The sequence below is a fragment of the Aphelocoma coerulescens genome (genome assembly GCF_041296385.1).
Source record: "Aphelocoma coerulescens isolate FSJ_1873_10779 chromosome Z unlocalized genomic scaffold, UR_Acoe_1.0 ChrZ, whole genome shotgun sequence".
NCBI lineage: Eukaryota > Metazoa > Chordata > Aves > Passeriformes > Corvidae > Aphelocoma > Aphelocoma coerulescens.
Window position 1 is genome coordinate 1,616,153 of NW_027184085.1, and position 20,171 is coordinate 1,636,323.

Consider the following 20,171-nt stretch of genomic DNA (forward strand, 5'->3'; position numbering starts at 1 on the left):
TTGCGGCTCTTGGTCAAAAATGGCAATGCAAAAAAATAACCCCTTTCAAAATACACTTCTATCTAGTAGAAACTTTTCTATTTTAACACTACAAAGTACTTTATAAACAGAAATTAGGAAAATCACTTTTACTTATGACACTGAAAAGTTTAGAAGTTATAACTTGATTTCAGAGGAGCTGAAATGTTGGCAGCTGATGAGAAACTCACCGAGTATCGAATCTTACGGCCCTGAGAGACATTGTAAATGAATGGAGAAGAGGGGAGGAAGTGCCACCCCTTGTGCACGTGCTTAAGTTACAGAAACCCCGGGAAGGGACCTTAACGCCCATCCCGTCCCACCCCTGCCATGGGCAGGGACACCTTCCACTGTCCCATCTTGCTCCAAGCCCCATCCAGCCTGGCCTTGGACACTGCCAGGGATCCAGGGGCAGCCACAGCTGCCTGCACCCTGTGCCAGGGCCTGCCCACCCTCACAGACAGCAATTCCTTCCCAATATCCCATCCGTCCCTGCCCTCTGGCAGTGGGAAGCCATTCCCTGTGTCCTGTGCCTCCATGCCTTGTCCCCAGTCCCTCTGCAGCTCTCCTGGAGCCCCTTTAGGCCCTGCCAGGGGCTCTGAGCTCTCCCTGGAGCCTTCTCTTGTGCAGCTGAGCACCCCCAGCTGTCCCAGGCTGGCTGCAGAGCAGAGGGGCTCCAGCCCTGGAGCATCTGGGTGGCCTCCTCTGGACTGGCTGCAGCAGCTCCAGGTCCTTGTGCTGTTGTTCCCCAGGGCTGGGGCAGCTCTGCAGGTGAGGTCTCTGTGGGGCAGAGGGGCAGAATCCCTTCCCTCAGCCTTAAATGAGACTTAGATGAGGGGAGTCAATGGCAAAGAGAGGAAATACAGCAAAACTCTTGGCTCTTTTTAAAGACAAAGTTGCATGCTGGTGTATATTCACTGATTTATAGATTTATTAAGTAATCGGAATTAATGTAGGGAAAGCAGTTGAAAATTTATTTTAAATGAAAAATGGGAGTCTTCACAGGATAACATTTTTTTCTTCTAGAAAATTTACAGAACTTTAAATGTGTCATTGAAGACATACGGCAGATTTTATTTGTACACAAAATATTTTCCCTAGCTTCCATGTCTTCTGCCTGACAGCTGGGATGGTTCCAACTGGAGCAATTATACAGATAAATCATACTTCAAGGTGCATTTCCACCACCAGGACTGTGGAAGGTGGGTTTTCTGGTGCAGCTTGGAGGTTGCAGATTCTTGGCTGTGAGGGTGGGCAGGCCCTGGCACAGGGTGCTCAGAGCAGCTGTGGCTGCTCCTGGATCCCTGGCAGTGTCCAAGGCCAGGCTGGGATAGGGGCTTGGAGCACCCTGGGACAGTGGAAGGTGTCCCTGCCCACGGCAGGGGGAGGGACTGGATAAGCTTTAAGGTCTCTTCCAAACCAAACTGTTGTATAATTCTAGGATATTTGCGTGTGTTTTTAACTATTTTGTATTATCAGAGTAAACCAGCCATTCATGGATCTGTCCTGCTCTCGGTTCTCGCAGCATCCATGGCGTTGCATCAGTGAGACCGATAGGTGTTCATTGCAGCCCACGGAGGGATCAGTTCTTCCCTCTAGTGACCAATATGTGATTGCAGGCTTTTTAGCCCTTCTATCCCCTTTTTTCAGTGCCTGCAGTGCTGGAAAATGAGAGTATCCAGGGGCTTTCTGGTGTCACACCGATGAGCTGCAGGGAGCTCCTGCTCGTCTCCATCCATGTCCAGGGAAGCCAAACCTTGGAATTAGGGGCAGCGCTGGGTCACCCATGGATTGTGCACGAGTTCAGGGATGCGACCCTCCACAACCCCCTCGAGAAGGTTTATAGATTCAGGTGCGCCAGGGCAGGTTCAGGTTGGACATCAGGAGGAATTTCCCCATGGAAAATGTGGTCAGGCCTTGGAACTGCCCAGGGACGTTGGGAGTCCGCATCTCTGGCGGTGTTCAAGGAACGCCCGGACATGACACTCTGTGCTCTGGGCTGCTGACAAGGTGGGGATCGGGTGACAGGCTGGACTCGATGATCTCGGAGGTCCTTTCCAGCGGAAACAATTCCACGATTATCTGTAATTAACTGTCGCACGCTGTAATTACCTGTGAGGCGGGCGGCGGGACGGCCTCTTCCCTCAGAGATCGCCGCCCGGCCCCCGCTTCCCCTGCCGCCGATTCGCCAAAACCGCACGGAAAAATCGAACCTAGCAGAAGCAAAATTAAAACAAAACAAAACAAAACAAAAACAAACCAACACCACAAAAAAAAATTCCAAAAAAACAAAACCCCAACCCCCTCCCCCACATTTAAAATAAATTTTAAAAATCCCTAAAAATTACTCGTAGAATAGTAACTTTAAGCAAAGTGCCTCCCGGCCGTGCCGGGCCGTCCCCTCCGCCCCCGGCGTGGCGAATGTGCGGGGCAGGCGGGAGGGCGCGGCACTCGGCCGGGGCGCGGAGCGGGCGCGGGGCGGCCATGGCGCTGCTGAGGGGTGAGGTTCCCGTCCCACCGCGGATCCCTGGCTCCCTGAGGGGCTCCGGGGGGACCCTGAGGGCGGGCGGTCACGGTTCGGGCGCTGTAGGGGGCCCTAGCGCGGAGCAGCTCGTGGGGCCCTCAAGAATTAGAAAGTAGAGCCCCCGAGAGCCGTTCCCGTCCTTCCCGGGGGGGAATTCCCATTATCCCTCCCCACGGTCCAGCACGGCCAGACAGCTGGAAGTAATGAGGAACTTCCAAAAAACACCTGGTTGCGTGGGGTCAGAGGGTGGGAATGGGGTTCAGAGAGTGGGAATGTGGTCAGAGGGTAAGAATGGGGTTCAGAGGGTGGGGAGGGGGTGCAGAAGGTGAGGAGGGGGTCGGAGAGTGTCAGTCACAGCCTCTGCTTTCAGCACTGCTTTATGCAGGAATTCAGTGTTGGCTCCCTGCAGTGCTCGAGTCAGTTGTGCTGCAAACAAATGCATGGCAAGGGGTGCGTGTCTGTCATGTAACTGGGAATTTGAATTGTGTGTGAGGAGCAGTTTCTTCATGGAAAGGGCTGTCCAGCCCTGGCGCAGCTGCCCGGGGCAGTGTTGGAGTCCCCATCCCTGGAGGGGTTTAAAAGCCGCGTGGATGTGGCACCTGGGGACATGGGGCAGTGGTGGCCTTGGCAGTGCTGGGGGAATGGTTGGACTCACTGGTCTTAGAGGTCTTTTCCAAGCCAGAAGATTCTGTAATTCTGTGATTCTCTGTTTACGTGCAGTGACTGTAAGTGACACCTGAAATGTTGGTGACTGGCAGTTTCTGTTGTCACATCCAGGCCCTGCCTGTGTTAGCACTGACAGTGCAGGATAAGCTCTTTAAGTCACAACAGGTCCTGGAAGTGTTTGGTGCAAAGAACTATGCTCTACATGGTTTAAATTCTCTACATGGTTTAAATTCTCTACATGGTTTAAATTCTGTGACTCTTAAAAATGAGGTAAACACACCCTTTAAGACCTGCTCTTGTATGAAAACAAAATTGAAATTTATTGCAATAGGGCTTTTTATCTGTTTGACAGCACTTTGCTAGTTGACAGACTGCACCTAAATAATAACATACATGTCAGTCATGGTGTGAGGGTGCAGTGCTAAAGCCTGTGTAGTCAGCATTGTATTAATTCTGATGGTTCTGCTGAGCTGGGTAGGAAAGAGAGCACCTTGCCCATACTTGTTTCTTCTTAGTTTTCTGTGCCTACTGCAGAATTTTCTCTCATCTCAATCCACAATACTTTCATATACTGTTCTTGCTTCTAAATTTCCTTTTTTTATGTTACTGATTGTTTTCTAGGGTTTCAAAACAGGATCTGATGAAGAACTATTTTCATACCAAGTGCATTGGAGATATGTTGGAGGATTAAATAGTGTTTCAGTTCCTGTTTGGCAGCAAGTGGTTAACAAAACCAGTTTATAAGATTTCTCAAGTATAGTGTTTGGTAAGGATTCAGAGTGACCTTTGCTTTCTTGCCCCAACAGTTTTCAGATCTCTATGTGTTTGGTATTGTTCTGCTCTCATCCAATGTTTATCACCTTGGAAAATTGCAGAGACTCTGGAATCTTGCTGTGGTAATGTAGGACAGAACTAATTAATGGAAATTTAGGAAGAGTTGTCAAAGGACAAAGAGTCCTTTTTTGCTCAGGACTTCAGCCACCCTTGTCGCCCCTCCTGAAATTCCGTGGAGGGAGTAGCATTTGTAGGTACCTCTCCAGTCAAGCAAAATTTGGCAGGCTCTGGAGTTAGGTACCTTTAGGGAGTGTCTGTGTTCAGTTTAATTCAGCATAACACAGATTGTGCTGCTGCTTCTTCATCTTCTCCTCTTACTGGTTAGTCCAGCCTTCTCTCTGTCTTGAGTTACTGTTTTGTTGAGCAGCCAGAAGGTGAACTCGGGCCCAGAACTGATCCAAGTGAAAACGAGCCCTTCATTTTCTGCTGAGTCTGGGTTAGTGTTCAGCTGCCTCTGTTGTGTGACCTGCCCTGGTTTATTGGCCCCGTGGTGCTGTTGGGAAGTGGGCAGCAGTGAGCAGTCTCCATGAAAGAGAGAGAGGGATGTTGTTGTGAAAGGAATGTTTAAGGGCAAAGTTCCATCCTCGCCCCTGTACTGTTCATGAGGCAATGCCACGGTGGATGTGACTGAACAAATAATGTAGATAACTGGCAACCTGGCCAAAAGGGAGGAGAAGGAGTTCTTGTAGCTTGGTCAGGTCCCCAGGCTGGTCTGCATCAAAGCTTTGTAATCAGTTAGGGTTGGCATGATCTGCAGGAGGCAGGGAATCAGTGGACATGAAGAGGGGTGAGGAATGTGAATGTCAAGGCCTGTTTTGCTGCAGGAAAGATATGCTGAGGAGGGAAGATTTAGATTGGGTATTGGGAAGAAATTCTTTGCCGTGAGGTGAGGCCCTGGCACAGGGTTCCCAGAGCAGCTGTGGCTGCCCCATCCCTGGCAGTGTCCCAGGTCAGGTTGGACAGGGCTTGGAGCAGCCTGAGAGAGTGGAAGGTGTCCCTGCCCCTGGCAGAGGTGGAACTGGATGATCCTTAAGGTCCCTTCCTACCCAGACCATTCTGTGATATGACTCTGAGCATCCTCCCTGCACGTTTTAGATCCCTACCCTGTGCTCAGGTCCTTGTCAGTGGGGAACCTTGACCTTGACCAGCTTGGAATGTCCTTTTCCAGCAGTCATGCAGCCTGGGATTCAAATACATGCGAGATGGAGGAGCACCCTCTCTCTGACAAAAGGGAGCCAAGTAATACGAGTCAGATGACCTGAAATCAGTGTTCATGAGCAGCTTCACGAGCAGGCATTTTCATTTGCCTGCATTTTTACATCTGTAAATGTCCCTGCAGTGTTACCTAAAATAGCTGGGTGTTTGATGGGAGCTGTGGAAACGGGAGTTGTGAGCAGTACTGTTCAACTGGGGGAAAGTTCACAGCCTGCCTCCCACTTGTTTTTCCGCACGTGGGGGCAGAGAGCCACTGTGACAGGCAGCCAGGAAATGTTTGCTTTGGTTCATTCCGAGCTGGAATTTGTGTGGACTGCTCCTGGCCCGTGCATTTGTACACATGTGGTTGCACATGGTCTCCTGCCTAGTGAAAACTGGATTTTCTTCTCAGAAACTGGAAGATTCATGCCAAAGCAGTTTAGGTGGCATATATATTTCTGTCAGGAGCATGAATTTTTTGATTAGGGAGTGTTTTTTCTCTCAAGCTAAAGGAACCAAAGTTGAAATGCGTATCAAAAATGGGGATTTATTTTGCTTTATTGTTTGGTTTTTGGGTTTTTTTTTCCTTTGTGAAGACTGTTTCAGAATATTAGCCAAAAACATGCTGATTTTTTTTAGCATGAGGGAATGGCCTCTTTGCTAAAAGCACTCACTGTTCCTCATCTCATTTTTTCATAAGTGTCTACTAGAGGATTTCCTAGATGTTACTGGCATGCTTTTAGTGCACTAGCACTAATGTTTGATGTATATGGCAGCCTCCTCCAAGTCCACATTTGTATCCAACCTTACTTTTTTGTCAGACCTCCCTGTGGGAAGAAGGTATTTCTGTAATCTTCCCAGCTTTTCTTTCTGACCATTAATTCCTCATGCCTTCCCAGTCTAAAGCACCATTACATCATTGAGCTTGAACTTCCTGTGTTCACGTTGCTTACACTTACGAAGTTCTGTGTGAATTTAGGATGTCACCCACTGGAGGCTGACCGGGGGCTCCCCTGTGTGCGAGGTGGTGCGCCTGTGGATAATTTCTGCGCCTTTTGCAGGTGTGTTCACTGTGGGTCATCTCTGCCCCCGTTGCAGGTGTGTTCATCGTTGCAGCCAAGCGCACTCCCTTTGGGACTTACGGGGGATTGCTGAAGGATTTCTCGGCCACCGACCTGACGGAACATGCTGCTCGAGCTGCGCTGGCCGCGGGCAAGGTCCCTCCCGAGATCATCGACAGCGTTGTCGTGGGTAACGTCATGCAGGTTGGTAGCCTGGAAAATCTGCTGCTCGGGGGCTATTTCAGGCACCCTCGGGGTGGCCCTATAGATAGCTGCCTCTGGCTGGCAGCCAAAGAGGTGGAAGTGAAAGGGGTGAGTAGCAATTTGCAGTGTAGTGTTTCCTGTTTGTGTTTGAGAGATGTGTCCTGCGTGATTTGTGGCACTTAGGCTTAGCTTGCTTTTTTTAGTGCCAGAGGTATTTAAACAAGGACGAGCTGACCTCCTAAAAGTAGATATCAATTAACTAGTTAGTTGGTAATCCCAGGTACATTTCCCCTGTTTTAATGGCTTGAGCTGTGTGACTCAGTGATCAGTGGTTTTTCACTGGGTTGTATAAATCCCTTTCCTTATCAACCCTGTGATTTGAGTTCATTTCTCTTGTGTGTTCTATAGAATTTTTTTTGAGCCAATATGAGTTTCCTTTGAGCTGGAAGGATACATGCCTTGATTGGCAGAGACATTTGGACAATCATGTCTTTTCCAAAGAGCTTGTGAGGAGGTTGCATGCGTTGTAAAACTGCAGCTACCCACACATATAGATGAGGATCTTTGTTCTGGGCAAGACAGCAAAGAACATTTCTGACTTTCTTTTTTTCCTTTGTGTTGTGATTTCACCATTATTATTATTAAGGGTGGGGACTTTTATTTTGCCCTGTGTGTTTCAGGGATGTGGAAGAAACAAGTAACTAAGACAATAAGTGAAGAAACAGGCAGTATTCCTTCTCTGGATTTTCAGCCAAAAGAGTAGCTTAAAGTTATTCTGTCTCCTACAGCTACCATCTCATCTTCTTTTATTCAGCTTTTTAATTTTGTAAGAGCTCTCTGTGGCCTAGGAGAGAATTGCTGCATTCAACTCTCTTTTAGTGCTTTCATATAAAAAATAGCAATCTCCTGATAAAGTTTCTTTTAATTTTGAAAGTTCATTTCTATTCCTTTGCATCCTATTTCCCCATACCAGTAGATTATTTTTTGTAAATTCTGGTTTACTGATACTGTTTGATTAAGTTTAATTAATTATGAATGTATGACTATTTCAAACTCGCCTTCTTCAGCAGAAGTGGCTTGATTAATTTTAATTTTTTTTCTGAACTTGCATTAGTATTGTAGCACTGTGCACAGAACTTTGTCTTTATTATACATTTTAGTTTGGGGCATGTTCCCCAAGAGCGTAAGTGTTCTCTCTGGTTTTGGAAGGCCTTCCCCTATTAGTCTGAGCAATATTAATTTACCTTAAAATAATTGCAGCTCGCCGGCCCTTGTGTCAGCCTGCTGTGTGGAAAATAAGGGAGAACATTAAGTTGCTGACTTTACACGTTCTTTAAAATGCACATTAAGACAGTGACACTTTCAGATCCTGTGTCTTCTTGAGCTGAATCAAAGTGCTTCTTGTGAGTGGGGGGATTTCTGCTGAACATACACTTGTCTTCTGTCAGGGATGCAATGACACCGTTCTGACTTTTCATCACGACTTTTTTGCTTTCCAAATCAATGAGAGTGTTACAAAACCTCTTGCCTGTTCTTCCTGCAGAGCTCCTCAGATGCGATCTACATTGCAAGACACGTTGGTTTGCGTGTGGGAGTTCCCGTGTCCGTCCCAGCCCTCACCGTCAACAGACTCTGTGGCTCTGGCTTCCAGTCCATTGCCAATGGCTGCCAGGTACAAAGCTGTATTTCTGTGTTAGCTGTAGCTTTTATCAGGCTGTTAACTTGTAGAAGCATGTCCTTTGTGTTTGGGATGAGTCTTGACATGGATTTTTGGTAGAAATTTCTATTGTACAGCACGTTTTTTTGCAGGAGTTCAGCCACCACAGTGCCCCGTTGTGTGGCTGGTTTTTAAAATCCAAGTATTCTAGCGATTTTTCTAGTTTAATATGAGGAATGCAGCAAATGCTAGCTGGTGAAATACAGATCAGCTGTGCAGTAGTTGCATCCCACAATCCTGTTTGTTTGGACTGTAATTACTGGACTTGAGAAGTCTTTCATCTCTTGATCATTGTTTATGTTCTCACCTGGCTAGCTGTGTAAGCAGCAACCTGTGCTTTTTAAGTGTGCTTTTGTTCAAAGATCCAAACCTCTCATGGGTTTGGTAATTTATAGTGTCACTTCTTTTAAAATAGAAGAGAATCAACTTCTCTTTGAGCAGTTGGCCAAACCATTGAGTAGGAGTACAGGAATTTGTATTTCATTTGCTCATACATTGCTTTTATGAATACTTGAACAAGCAGATTGTTTTGTGGGATTTTTTTGGTTTTGCTTGGCTGAATAGTTATTTTAGGTCTGACCCTCTAGAAGAAAAAATGTCCAAAATGTAGAGCTAAGGTTACATTTTGCAATAATATCCACCTGGCTGTTTTTCCTAGTGCTTTTTGCAAAGGCCGTACACACACTTGTCCACACTGAAAAAACCTGCTGGAGAATGTGACGACTTTTACTGAAAGTCTGGTGGTGAGGTCCTGTTCAAAGATGGCATTTCATCCATGCAGCCAGCGCTGCATGAAAATCTAAATATTCACGGAGTTTTTAGTAACTATAGGAAGCATCTCAGCACATATTGCTACACATGAGTTGTTAGCTAGAAATCTCAATCAAAGATCACAGAATCATGGAGCTGCTTGGGTTGGAAGGAACCTTAAAGCTCATCCATTCCCACACTGCTAGCATGGGCAGGGACACCTTCCACTGTCCCAGGGTGCTCCAAGCCCCATCCAGCCTGGCCTTGGACACTGCCAGGGATCCGAGAGCAGCCACAGCTGCTCTGGGGTAATTTAATTTTCTTTCATTCATTTGTAAATGACCTCAACAGTCCAACTCGGTGAATTGTTTTAAGGAAGCACTAATTTTGAACTCTCTGATAGTGCATTTAAGAATTGGGGCTTTTAGTTTTTGTGTGCTTTGCCATTGATTAATTAATGTGTTTTGGGTACTTATTTTGCCAGCTACCTAACGTTTGTCTCTTAAATTATGTCCCATTTTCTTCGAATCATAAGGTCTTACTTCAGGCTTTAAAGTTTAATTAGTATTCCTTTTGAGAAGAGTGGGAACTCAAAACTACCAAGCTCAACCATTTGTGAACCAAACCACACAATCATGCAGATGCCTAATGTCTTTGTTCCTCTGCTCTGTCATGTGTGCACACCCATATTCTCTTCTTCCCTCATGGATACAATCATTCTTTGCTGAAAGGAAGAAAAAGGGACAAGGCACGAAGGAGACAGACCCTAACCTTAACGGAAGGGCAAACCCTTCATAAATACACACACATGACTGAGTTTGGATTCATTCTGAGTTCGCTGCTTTGGGTGACAACCTCTTTTTTTAAAACAGTTCTTATTTTCTTACTCAAACAACAAGCTAAATCCTGGATGTGTTTTGTTTTTCTGTGTTAACAGGAAATTTGCCTGAATGACTCAGAAGTTGTTCTGTGTGGCGGAGCTGAAAGCATGAGCCAGGCTCCTTACGCGGTTCGAAAGGTTCGGTTTGGAACCAGATTAGGAGCAGAACTCAAGGTCTGGTACTTTTTTTGTTCTCTGAGCAAAGCAGTGTTTAGTATCAGGACTGTAGCACTAAATCCTTGCAAATAAAACGATTGGAATTTAAAGCATTTATCTAATGTTCAGACAGTATCAAAACAATAGGTACAGGCAATTTTGTTAAGCATGCCAGTTTTCCAGCTTTTCCAAAACCGTATTTGAGTTCCTGTTCTGTGTTAAACATACCAATAAACTCTTAAACACAAAATTTAGTTCACTTGGTACATCCCATGCAAGTACTAGGTACAAAATGTCTGTGAAGTACAGGCACACACAGTTAAGGCAAGGCTGGCATTAGATAGTCAGGCTGGTAAAGAACACATATACGTCCAAGCTGTGAGCATCTCTCAATTTCAAAGGTGGAAACATGAAGTTAAATCCATTGACAGGTAAGTTATTTTTACATTTTCTTCTGAAGATAAATTCTAAGTGAATACTGTGGGAAATGTGCAGCAGGATAAATTGATAATGTGCCACCATTTACTCAGTGGGTCATAACTGACAACAAAATGCAAAATTAGGATATTTCAGTGTTTGAGCCCTTTGGGTTTTTTTCCCATGCTGTATTTCCATTGTGAAGATGGTGAATATGATGTGTGCTTGGTTCTGTTCTTGTGTGGCACCGTGCCTAAGCCTCAGGTCCTACAGACAACACCTTCACAAAGCTGTTGTTGTACTTGATACACCAAGTAGGTGCTACTGGGTTCTTACCATAAAGATAACTGAATTACACCGTGACAGGTAAATGAACGGTTTATCTTGCAGAACTTTGCTGCTGACAGAGATAACAAAACCCCTCTGAACTGACCAGGCTTGCCTTTATCAGGTTGAGCAAAGGAAGAGTTGGGTATTTTCTTCCCTGAGATATTATACCCACAGAAACCTTTGGCTCTCTGACAGTAGAGAAAGAGCTAAAGAATCAGTAGGCTGCTGTGCCTTCTCACAGTGCCTCCCATGTCCTTCTTGGCAACCAGACAGGTGTGTTTGCTCACAGGGCTCTAATAAGTAATTCATAAAGAAGTGAAATATGCTGAAATACTAAAAATCTTTTTTTAGGGCTTTTCCCAAGGCTCTTGGGACCACGTGTGAGTGGAAAGAATCACACTAGAGCAGAATGGAGATTAACTAGAATAGCACACAAGAACCTGCACACTGTTTTTCAGGGTGTTCATTCTAATAAATCAATAAATTATCTGTGGGTAACCTGAATTAATTTTACAAAGAGCCTTTAGTTTCCAGGAAGCTGCTGAACAGTTAGAAGCTGTCAGTAATAGATACAGTATTGCTGTGCTTTCTAATTTTCTTCTTCTGATGTTCCACGCAGTTGGAGGACACGTTGTGGGAAGCCCTAACAGATACACATGTTAAAATACCTATGGCAGTGACAGCTGAAAACCTGGCTACAAAATACAGCATCTCCCGAGAGGACTGTGACCGATACGCGCTCAAAACGCAGCAGAGGTGCAAAGCTGGTGGGTAAATTGAGGAGTGGAAGTGTTTATGTGACACCAGTTTCAAGTCTAGTCAGTTCTTAGCATTGATTCAAAGTGTTCTCAGGTTTTCTCTGGCTCTTGGTGTAATTTGTCCTTCTGTACGCATACTGTAATTCGTGATTTCGTTGGCCCCATGGTAGAAATAACCCACTCTTAGGGGGTTTGACTTCGAAAGTATACTGAGTCAGGTGTTGTACCCCTCAGCAGGTTAAGTAGGAGCCCCTTTGCACTGCTTTCCTGTGCCTTCCTCAGGGACATTCCATAGCGTGAGGCAGCAAACGCCATTGGTCAGTCACGGGTCACCTCCTGCCTGAGCAGGATTCATGTTGGTGAATGTCATTTGTTGGTGCCCCGTTGGTGGGATGCAGCATTGTCCCAGGCATGCCTGACTGCCCTCCTTTCTTTCCACTGCATGGCAGAACAGTCTTTCACAGTGACCACATGCTTCTTGTGTGCGGTAATTAATCTAAATCCTTTTTCTTTCTTTTGCAATTTGAATGTTGTTCTTGAACGCTTGAACAGCTGGAGCACATGGGATCTGAAGAGGGAATGTTTGTTTAGGAGCTGTGTTTTCAACTGTTCTCTGGGTGGTTTACATGCCCAAAGCCTTAATTCAGAGGTGTTCAGCTCTGGGGCCTCCATCATAAGAAGGACCTGGAGCTGCTGCAGCCAGTCCAGAGGAGGCCACCCAGATGCTCCAGGGCTGGAGCCCCTCTGCTCTGCAGCCAGCCTGGGACAGCTGGGGGTGCTCAGCTGCACAAGAGAAGGCTCCAGGGAGAGCTCAGAGCCCCTGGTAGGGCCTAAAGGGGCTCCAGGAGAGCTGCAGAGGGACTGGGGACAAGGCATGGAGGGACAGGACACAGGGAATGGCTTCCCAGTGCCAGAGGGCAGGGCTGGATGGGATATTGGGAAGGAATTGCTGTCTGTGAGGGTGGGGAGGCCCTGGCACAGGGTGCCCAGAGCAGCTGTGGCTGCCCCTGGATCCCTGGCAGTGTCCAAGGCCAGGTTGGATGGAGCTTGGGGGAACCTGGGATAGTGGAAGGTGTCCCTGCTCATGGCAGGGGGGGTTGGAAGAAGATGGTATTTAATGTCCCTTCCAACCCAAACCATCCTGGGTTTCTGTGTTTCAGTTACTGTAAAGTTTAGACCAAAAACCAGTAGAATGTGCAGTGGCCATCGTGGGACTCAACATATGTGGCAAGCCAGAGGTGAACATAAGAAGGAAAGATATAAGCATGGTTTTAGATTCTAATGTGGGGCATTTTAACAGATGCACTCCTGCACGAAAATTTTGGGTTTTTTTCCAATGGGTGTAGAAGTGCTTTTTGTAACCTTTTTTCATCGTTTATTGCCTTTCCTGCTTGCTCCTCTTGTTACCTAGCTCCTGCCATTCCTGGAGCCTTCGCTAGAAACTTTCTTGTTTTCTAGGATTTTACCTTGCTGTTTTTATTTCTGCCTTTAGGACCAGATCGTCTTATCCCACAGTAAAGAGAGAGCCCTGTGTGTAATCAGGAAAGAAAAAGGTTTTGAGGAATTTATTGAGAAGCCCAGAGGTAGCTAAACAACATCAGACCGGACAATTTCAGTGTCTTAGTTTTGAATCTCTAATGTTATATTAGGTGATATGGCCAGATGCTTTTTTGGGCGTCTTAGATACCTGCAATGTCTTGAATTGTCTCATGTTGTTTAGGCAGCTGAATCCCATTCCGAGATCTGGCTTGAGCACCTTGAATAGGATTTTGATGAATATACAGTATCTTGTCAACAGAAACAATGTGGCTCAAGAGGTTTTTTCCACTTTCCTCTCTGAGTGAGATTTACGTCTTGACCATCTGAGAAATGACAGAGCTGTAAAATAAAGCAGCAATAAAAGGGAATACGTACTAAAAATAAACCTAGTGGTTTATAGAAAAAGCCAAAAATCCCAAACCGAAAAGGGTTCAGCTGTTTAAACCTGAAATAAAATTTCAATATTTGAGACTTTCTTTGGAGAAGTGTGAGAGTGTACTTGTATGGTTTTTGCCCAATTTATTGAAAAATCAAAAAAACCAAGAAAACCCCAGCAATAAAACCCAAACCAATTTATTTAAAAAACATAAAGCATAAGTGTTGCTGTCCCTGGACTTTTGGTTAACATACAGCAGAAGTTGTGTGCACATGAAAATATGATTGTTGGTCAAGATGAGCACTCATCTTGATGTTTTTATTGAGTCCTTTTATTTTCCTTTTTGTGGTTGCAGCTAATGATGCTGGCTACTTTAAAGCTGAGATGGCACCAATTGAAGTGAAGACAAAAAAGGGTAAAGAAAGCATGGAAAAGGACGAGCACCCAAAACCCCAGACTACTATGGAACAACTGGCAAAACTCCCTTGTGTCTTTAAAAAGGATGGAACAGTCACGGCTGGGAATGCTTCGGTGAGTACATCAGACCCTTGGGTTGCGCAGGTGTCCCCTCTGTGGTTCTCCAGAGTTATTGACACTGTTTTTATCTCTCACCGAGTTGGCTGTCAGTGGTGTCTCCTGACGAAAATGACTTCTCATTCGTCAGCTGAGTGCCTCTGGCTGACTCTTCAAACCCTGGGATGCCAGGGGATCCTTCAGTGAGCTCCTAAGTCCTAAAACTTGATTCTGTGGATTGCCACTGACCTTGCAGTGAGGCATTGGCACTTCTTCATCAGCCTTGAGTTGTGCAGTTGGTGGCTGTAGTGGCTGTGTGGCCACTCTCCTTTCTTTTGGGGGACAGTGGTTACTGAACATTTGCTTTAAACCTACATTTTGTCAGTGGCCATACTGCTGCTGCTCATCTTTGTGCCACAGCTGCTGTCTCCTCTCTCCCAAACCACATTCTGCTCTTATTCAGAGTAGAATTCAGTGCTTAGCAGCATGTCATTATGGACTGTTCCTCTTACAGTCATTATCTTAATTAATTGGTTAAAGTTCTTTGGGCCAGATGGAGTGCTGTGATCATAAAGTCTGAATTCATGCCTAAAATAGTTCATAGCCACAGTAAGTGTGGGTGTCTGTAAAGTATCTGTTATAATTAATAGCACATACATTATCCATTAGTAATAGTGTTCTTGTAAGTGTGCAGAATCATATTTCCAGTGCAGGGAAGACTTATTTTTCTTTTCTAACACATTGGAATTCATTAAACTTCTATCTATACTTAACTTTCTTTCCGCATCCTCAGAATAGCGAAAGATTGTCTTTTGTTGTTTTGAATAAACATTGTTAAATGTTAATTACAGTATCTTAGACTCAAGCCCTTTTTTGGGAGTTTAAAGAGTGTAAGGATTTTTTTGTTTCTTTGTATTTTCTCACTAAGAATGCTTCTCTCTCTTACTGCCAGGGTGTGTGTGATGGAGCTGGTGCAGTCATCATTGCCAGTGAATCAGCACTTAAAAAGCACAGTCTTACTCCTCTGGCAAGAGTAGTAGCTTATCACTCAGCTGGCTGTGACCCTTCCATCATGGGCATTGGTAAGTTGCAATGAAGCACATAATTTTACAGCATCAGGCAGCATGAAAATGTTCTTGTCATGGGCATTCTAAAGGAAAGAAAAGGGTGCTGCAGTGTGCTCAGGCTGGTGGCTCTGAAGGTGTTTTTGTGTCCTGCTGTCCATCCCACTGTGTCAGTCCATCCCTGTTGTGCAGAGGGACAGATCTGCTCCTCAGTTTGGCTGGAAGTGTGTGTGCAGTGTCTGACCCATAGTAATGGCACTGAGCATAGTCCCCCAGCCTCTTCTTTCTTCCCTTTCTTTACTCTCTCTTAGTCAAGAAAACAAACACTCAGACTTTTCTTTTAAACCATTTTCTCCTAAAATTCACTTTAGTTTCCTGTAAGCTCTAAATCCCATGATAAAATGTGAGGCATTTTATGAGGCATTTATGTGAGCAACTGTGAGTTGCCTTCCTCACCTCTTGCTGATAGAGTAGTGGCTATGTGAACACCTTTCAGCAGTTACTCAGTGGCTCAAGCATCTTGGATCCCAGGATATGCACCTGTTAGGTATTACTTGGTAAACCAAATCCTTTCTTGGTTGCTTTAGTCCTGTATTTTCTGTTTCCTCATCAAGTATCTCTTAGTGCAAACAATCCCTCAAAGCCAATCCCAACACCCAAGGATTTTTCCCTTTGCTTTAGTTTGCAGACAGCATTGTATCCCAGCATTGCTTTTCCACTCTGTCGTTCTGTTCAGAGGATCTGTTGTTGGCTGGTTCTGTGTGTCAGTAGAAATGCAAATGAGGCATTGTCAGATTTGTTTTCCTGGTCAGACTGTCTGATGAACACAGCCTTCAAAGCAAACGTGGAGGGAGGGTTTCTTTCGCTAGTCTTGGTGCTGGCATTGTGTTTCCTAAACCAGCCCATTCTCTCTAGGTCAGGCGACTCTCCTAGTTTGTTTAAAAACTTCATAAATCATATGGAGGAATACTTAGTATCCCAACTCCTTCACACCACAGCTTGTCCCCAGCAGCTCAAAGAAACCAGATGAGATTCATTGATGTGACAGCAGCAGATCTGACAAACAGGAGCTCAGTCTGAGCCACTGTCCTCTCACATACTGATTGGGAGTCCTGTCTCACAGTGTTCAGTGAGAGAATTCATTATTTAAAAGAAGAGAGAAAAGGGAAAATGTTTACTTGGCTGTCATTAGGGGTCTTTGTATTGTCCACATGAGACCCTCCCAGTACTCTCATTCGTAACAGGCATACTAAAATCCTTCCCTAATGAGATGCAGTTAGAGTCTAGTGTTAAGCTCCTTGGGGCTCCCTGATACTCCACTGAGCTCTGAACTGGGCCCTTTCTTCTTTTAATTTTCCTGTCTCTTTGGTAATTTACTTATTTTTGTGTTTTTATTCTTTGAGCTCTGTTGTTTTCAACACCATTTTTTGGCGGTGTGATAGCATTTAGGATTGTTCGTGTTCTAGAATTGAATGATCAGCCACCACCTAACATCTCAGTATTTTTCTCCTACAAGCACATACCTATTGAACCCTTTCAAAACTCTTTGAGTGTGTATTTCCTTAGGTAGCTGTGTTTGGATTAATTTCCCTTAGTAGATTATATTTGGTTATAGAAGGCAGCTTTCTTCCAGAGGACAGTTTTGTTGCCAAACTCTTAATAGTCTAAACCCCAAAATCTTACTTTCTTCAGTTGTCCAAGACCTGGGTCTGACTGTTTGGAATAAATTAATTAAATGTTAGGCTGTTTACTAGAAGATTTTTCAGTATTTTAAGAACACCAAAACAGCAATACCCATAACTAAGCACATGACCAGCAAACTCTAGAGCAGCCTGTTTTTAAATTTTTGTTTACCTAGAGGCTGCAAATTGTGAGGAAAGAATAAGTGGAACCAAGAGTACTGGGAGGGAGAATGCCTCAAAACCACTGTGAAGTTGTTTTATTTCCCTGGAGACTGTCACTTCTCTTGACTTGAAAGCTCTGTGTGCAGCTGTAGTGATGCTCTTAGCTTTCCCTGGAGGGATGTTGACAAGGGGACCAAGTAGTTTTGAGATTTAGGAGTTCTCTTACCACCTGATAAAGCAGGTGAGTGGCATATCCAGAATTTGTTGGCTGCACAGAGGCTCATGGGAGGGGATCTCATGAGGCTTTCTGAATTTATCCTATGTAAAACAAGTTTCTAAGATTTCATGTATTTTTTTTTTATTTAATTAATTGTCCATACGATTTCCAAACAGGCCCTGTACCTGCAATCACAGAGGTTTTGAAGAAAGCAGGACTGACCCTGAAGGATATGGATTTGGTAGAGGTGAGAAGTTTTTACAGCAGCGGTGGTTTTACCCCTGATCCTTTCAGCAGAACGATTCCACTCGTACCTGTAGGTGTTCCTGCCTGTCAGGAGCCTGCCTGACCTCTGTCTCTCCAGTTTCTGCTGCGCAGAAATCTCAGGCATGTGGAAACTGGAAATGGTGTGATCGCATTCCACGGAACAGAAATATCCACATGTGACATGACGTTTTACTCCGTTGGCTGGACTGCTCATGTTTTCAATTAGTCATACTTGTGAGCAGGGTCTTTTTCTGTCAGGGCAGCAGGCTCTTCATGGGCACGCTGCCTCAGAACATACTGTACCATTTTTTTATAAAATACACCTCGTACTTGCTTAGTATTTTAATTTAGTTGGGTTGGATTGACAGTTGTGTGTTGGCTGAGCATGCTTTTATAAACACAGTGCTTAATATTTTTCTGAAAAGGACCTGGAGGAGCAGTTCACCTCATTTCATCTTGTTTGCACACATACTGCTGAAAGCTGATGTAAAAGTTCTGTCTTTTGTCTGGTGCTTTAGGTAAACGAGGCATTTGCACCTCAGTATCTGGCTGTGGAAAAAGTGTTGGGCCTTGACCCTGAGAAGACCAACGTCAATGGAGGTGCCATTGCCATCGGCCACCCTCTGGGGGCCTCGGGGTCACGGATCACAGCTCACCTGGTGCACGAGTTGAGGTACGCACACAGACAGGAGCTGCTCAGGGTGGGTGCATTGCAGACACTTTGAGCATGGATACCATGTGACTAAACTCTTCCAGTCAACCAGCTTAAAACTCTCCTTGCTGCAGTGTGCCACTTTCTGTATGAATTTACCCCCTTTGTGCTGCAGTGCAGGTCCTGCACTTGCCTCACACTCCATCCTCTTGTCATTACAGCATTCTTTAGTTCATCTAGATCTGACTCAAGCCAACAAAAGGTTTCCTTTTTTTTGAAATGGCCTTTGAGCAAAGTCTGTTCTCTTCTTAACATGGTGCATTTCATAGAATCATAGAGTCCTAGAGTGGTCTGGGTTGGAAGGGACCTCTAAAGACCATCTTGTTCCACCCCTGCCATATGCAGGGACACCTTCCACTATCCCAGGTTGCTCCAAACCCCATCCAGCCTGGCTGTGGACACTGCCAGGGATGAGGCAGTCAGAACTTCTCTGGGTACCCTGTGCCAGGGCCTTCCCAGGGTCTCCCTCACAGCCAAGAATTCCTTCCAAACATCCTATCTATGCCTTCCCTCTGGAAGTGGGAGGCCATTCCCCCTTGTGTTGTCCCTCCAGGCCCTTGTCCCAAGTCCCTCTCCAGTCCCCTTAAGCTACTGGAAAAGGATACTTAAATGAATTTGTCATAATCTTCTCTCTCCTTTAGTCCATTTTCAGAAATTGTGGCTCTTTTGGCTTGTTTAATATGCTTAGCATCATTTAAGTCTGAATTTTCCTGGTTTTTTTCCCCCCTCAGGGTAGAGATCACTGTGTCTCTGCTTGTACTTGCAACCATGTCTTAGTGCTCAGCCATGAAGCCTCATAGGTGATTTGCCCCTTCCAGAAACAGTTTCTTGCAGTGTGGCTGTAGGAAACTTAGTTTTTAAAAACTACCACAGCAGTGTTCAGGTAGTTTAAAAACTACTTTAGAAGAGTTCAGGTGGGGTCTAGTGGAAGAGGTTCCTGCCTGTGGCAGGGGGTAGAAGCAGATGAGCTCTAAAGTCATTGTTCAGAAATATTTCATCATCAGTTGAGACTTCACGGTATTTTGCCAGAAAAAGAACAACATACACATTTGGAAACATCATCTTCAGTAACACCCAGCTGATAGCTGTTTTCCTTCCATAAAGTCTGGACAAGAACTGCTGTGGTTTCATGCAGGTAACCAGTCTTCCCTGTTGCTGTTCCTGAGCAGGCGCCGTGGTGGGAAGTATGCGGTTGGGTCAGCGTGCATCGGCGGTGGGCAAGGCATTGCTGTGGTCATCGAGAACACAGCCTGATGGCTCCTGGGCACTGCAGCCTGGCCTGAACTACTCATTCCCTGAGAAACCTGCCTCCTCTGACAGCAGAGCATCGCTGCGTGCCTTTCCTGCAAGGTAAAGGAACAGCTGAGAAGTCAGAATTCTGAACAAAAAAGATTCATTGATGTCTTTCTAACCAAAGGAAGTGCAGCATCAATCTAATTTCACACTGATTAAGTATTTTGTAAAAGCCTCTTTTCAATCAATGTATTTCTGTAGGCAAAATTATTTTCATTTCCTGAGGAAATTGCCTGTCAAACTTTCACCAAACCTGCCTTAAAATAGCAGCCAGTGCAGCTTTTTAAGCAAGTATTGCTTAAACTTATTTCAGCTACTGACACTGTCTGGCACATGTGCCTCTTTTATTATCAGGAAATGTGAAAATGTAATCACAGACTTTATGAAGTATATACTGATTGTAGATTGATGGCTATTAACCTGTACCCTGCTGTTCTGCAAGGGAGAAGAAAATGAACAGAAGCTGAAACTTATATTGTGCCTCCCAAAAGAATAATAAATATAGCACAAAAAGCAAAAGGGCTTGGTGTTCTGTTTGTTAGTTTATTGTAAAAGTAAATCACTGTGAGAATTGTTACTTTTGGGAAACCAGTGTTGGATTTTGGAGAGAGTGTTTTTCCTGGTTGAGGAGTAACTGGTGTTCATTAGGTAGTTTCTAGCAAATCTGCCAGCCCTCCAAGAAGGGGTGTGGCTGCATCTGGCTGTGTTGCCACATGGTAACTGCATGCATTCAGCATCTCATCCCTTAACCTCCTCTGATAGCATCACCCATATTTCTTGGGTCTGTTGGTGTGGGGCTGTTCTTGGCCAGTTTGGGAGGCACAGCTCTGAGGAAGC

General features: G+C 45.0%; 1 protein-coding gene across 1 annotated transcript; it reads left to right on the forward strand.

Moving 5' to 3' along the window:
• The first annotated feature begins 2,425 nt into the window (after positions 1-2,425).
• On the forward strand, positions 2,426-19,853 carry ACAA2 (acetyl-CoA acyltransferase 2). Its single transcript, XM_069001531.1, has 10 exons — positions 2,426-2,518; positions 6,335-6,501; positions 8,045-8,173; positions 9,906-10,022; positions 11,371-11,518; positions 13,780-13,955; positions 14,890-15,019; positions 17,239-17,309; positions 17,848-18,002; positions 19,211-19,853. Exons 1-10 carry the CDS (start codon positions 2,440-2,442, stop codon positions 19,293-19,295), a joined length of 1,257 nt encoding a protein of 418 aa, XP_068857632.1. The 5' UTR covers positions 2,426-2,439; the 3' UTR covers positions 19,296-19,853.
• Positions 19,854-20,171: the final 318 nt, after the last annotated feature.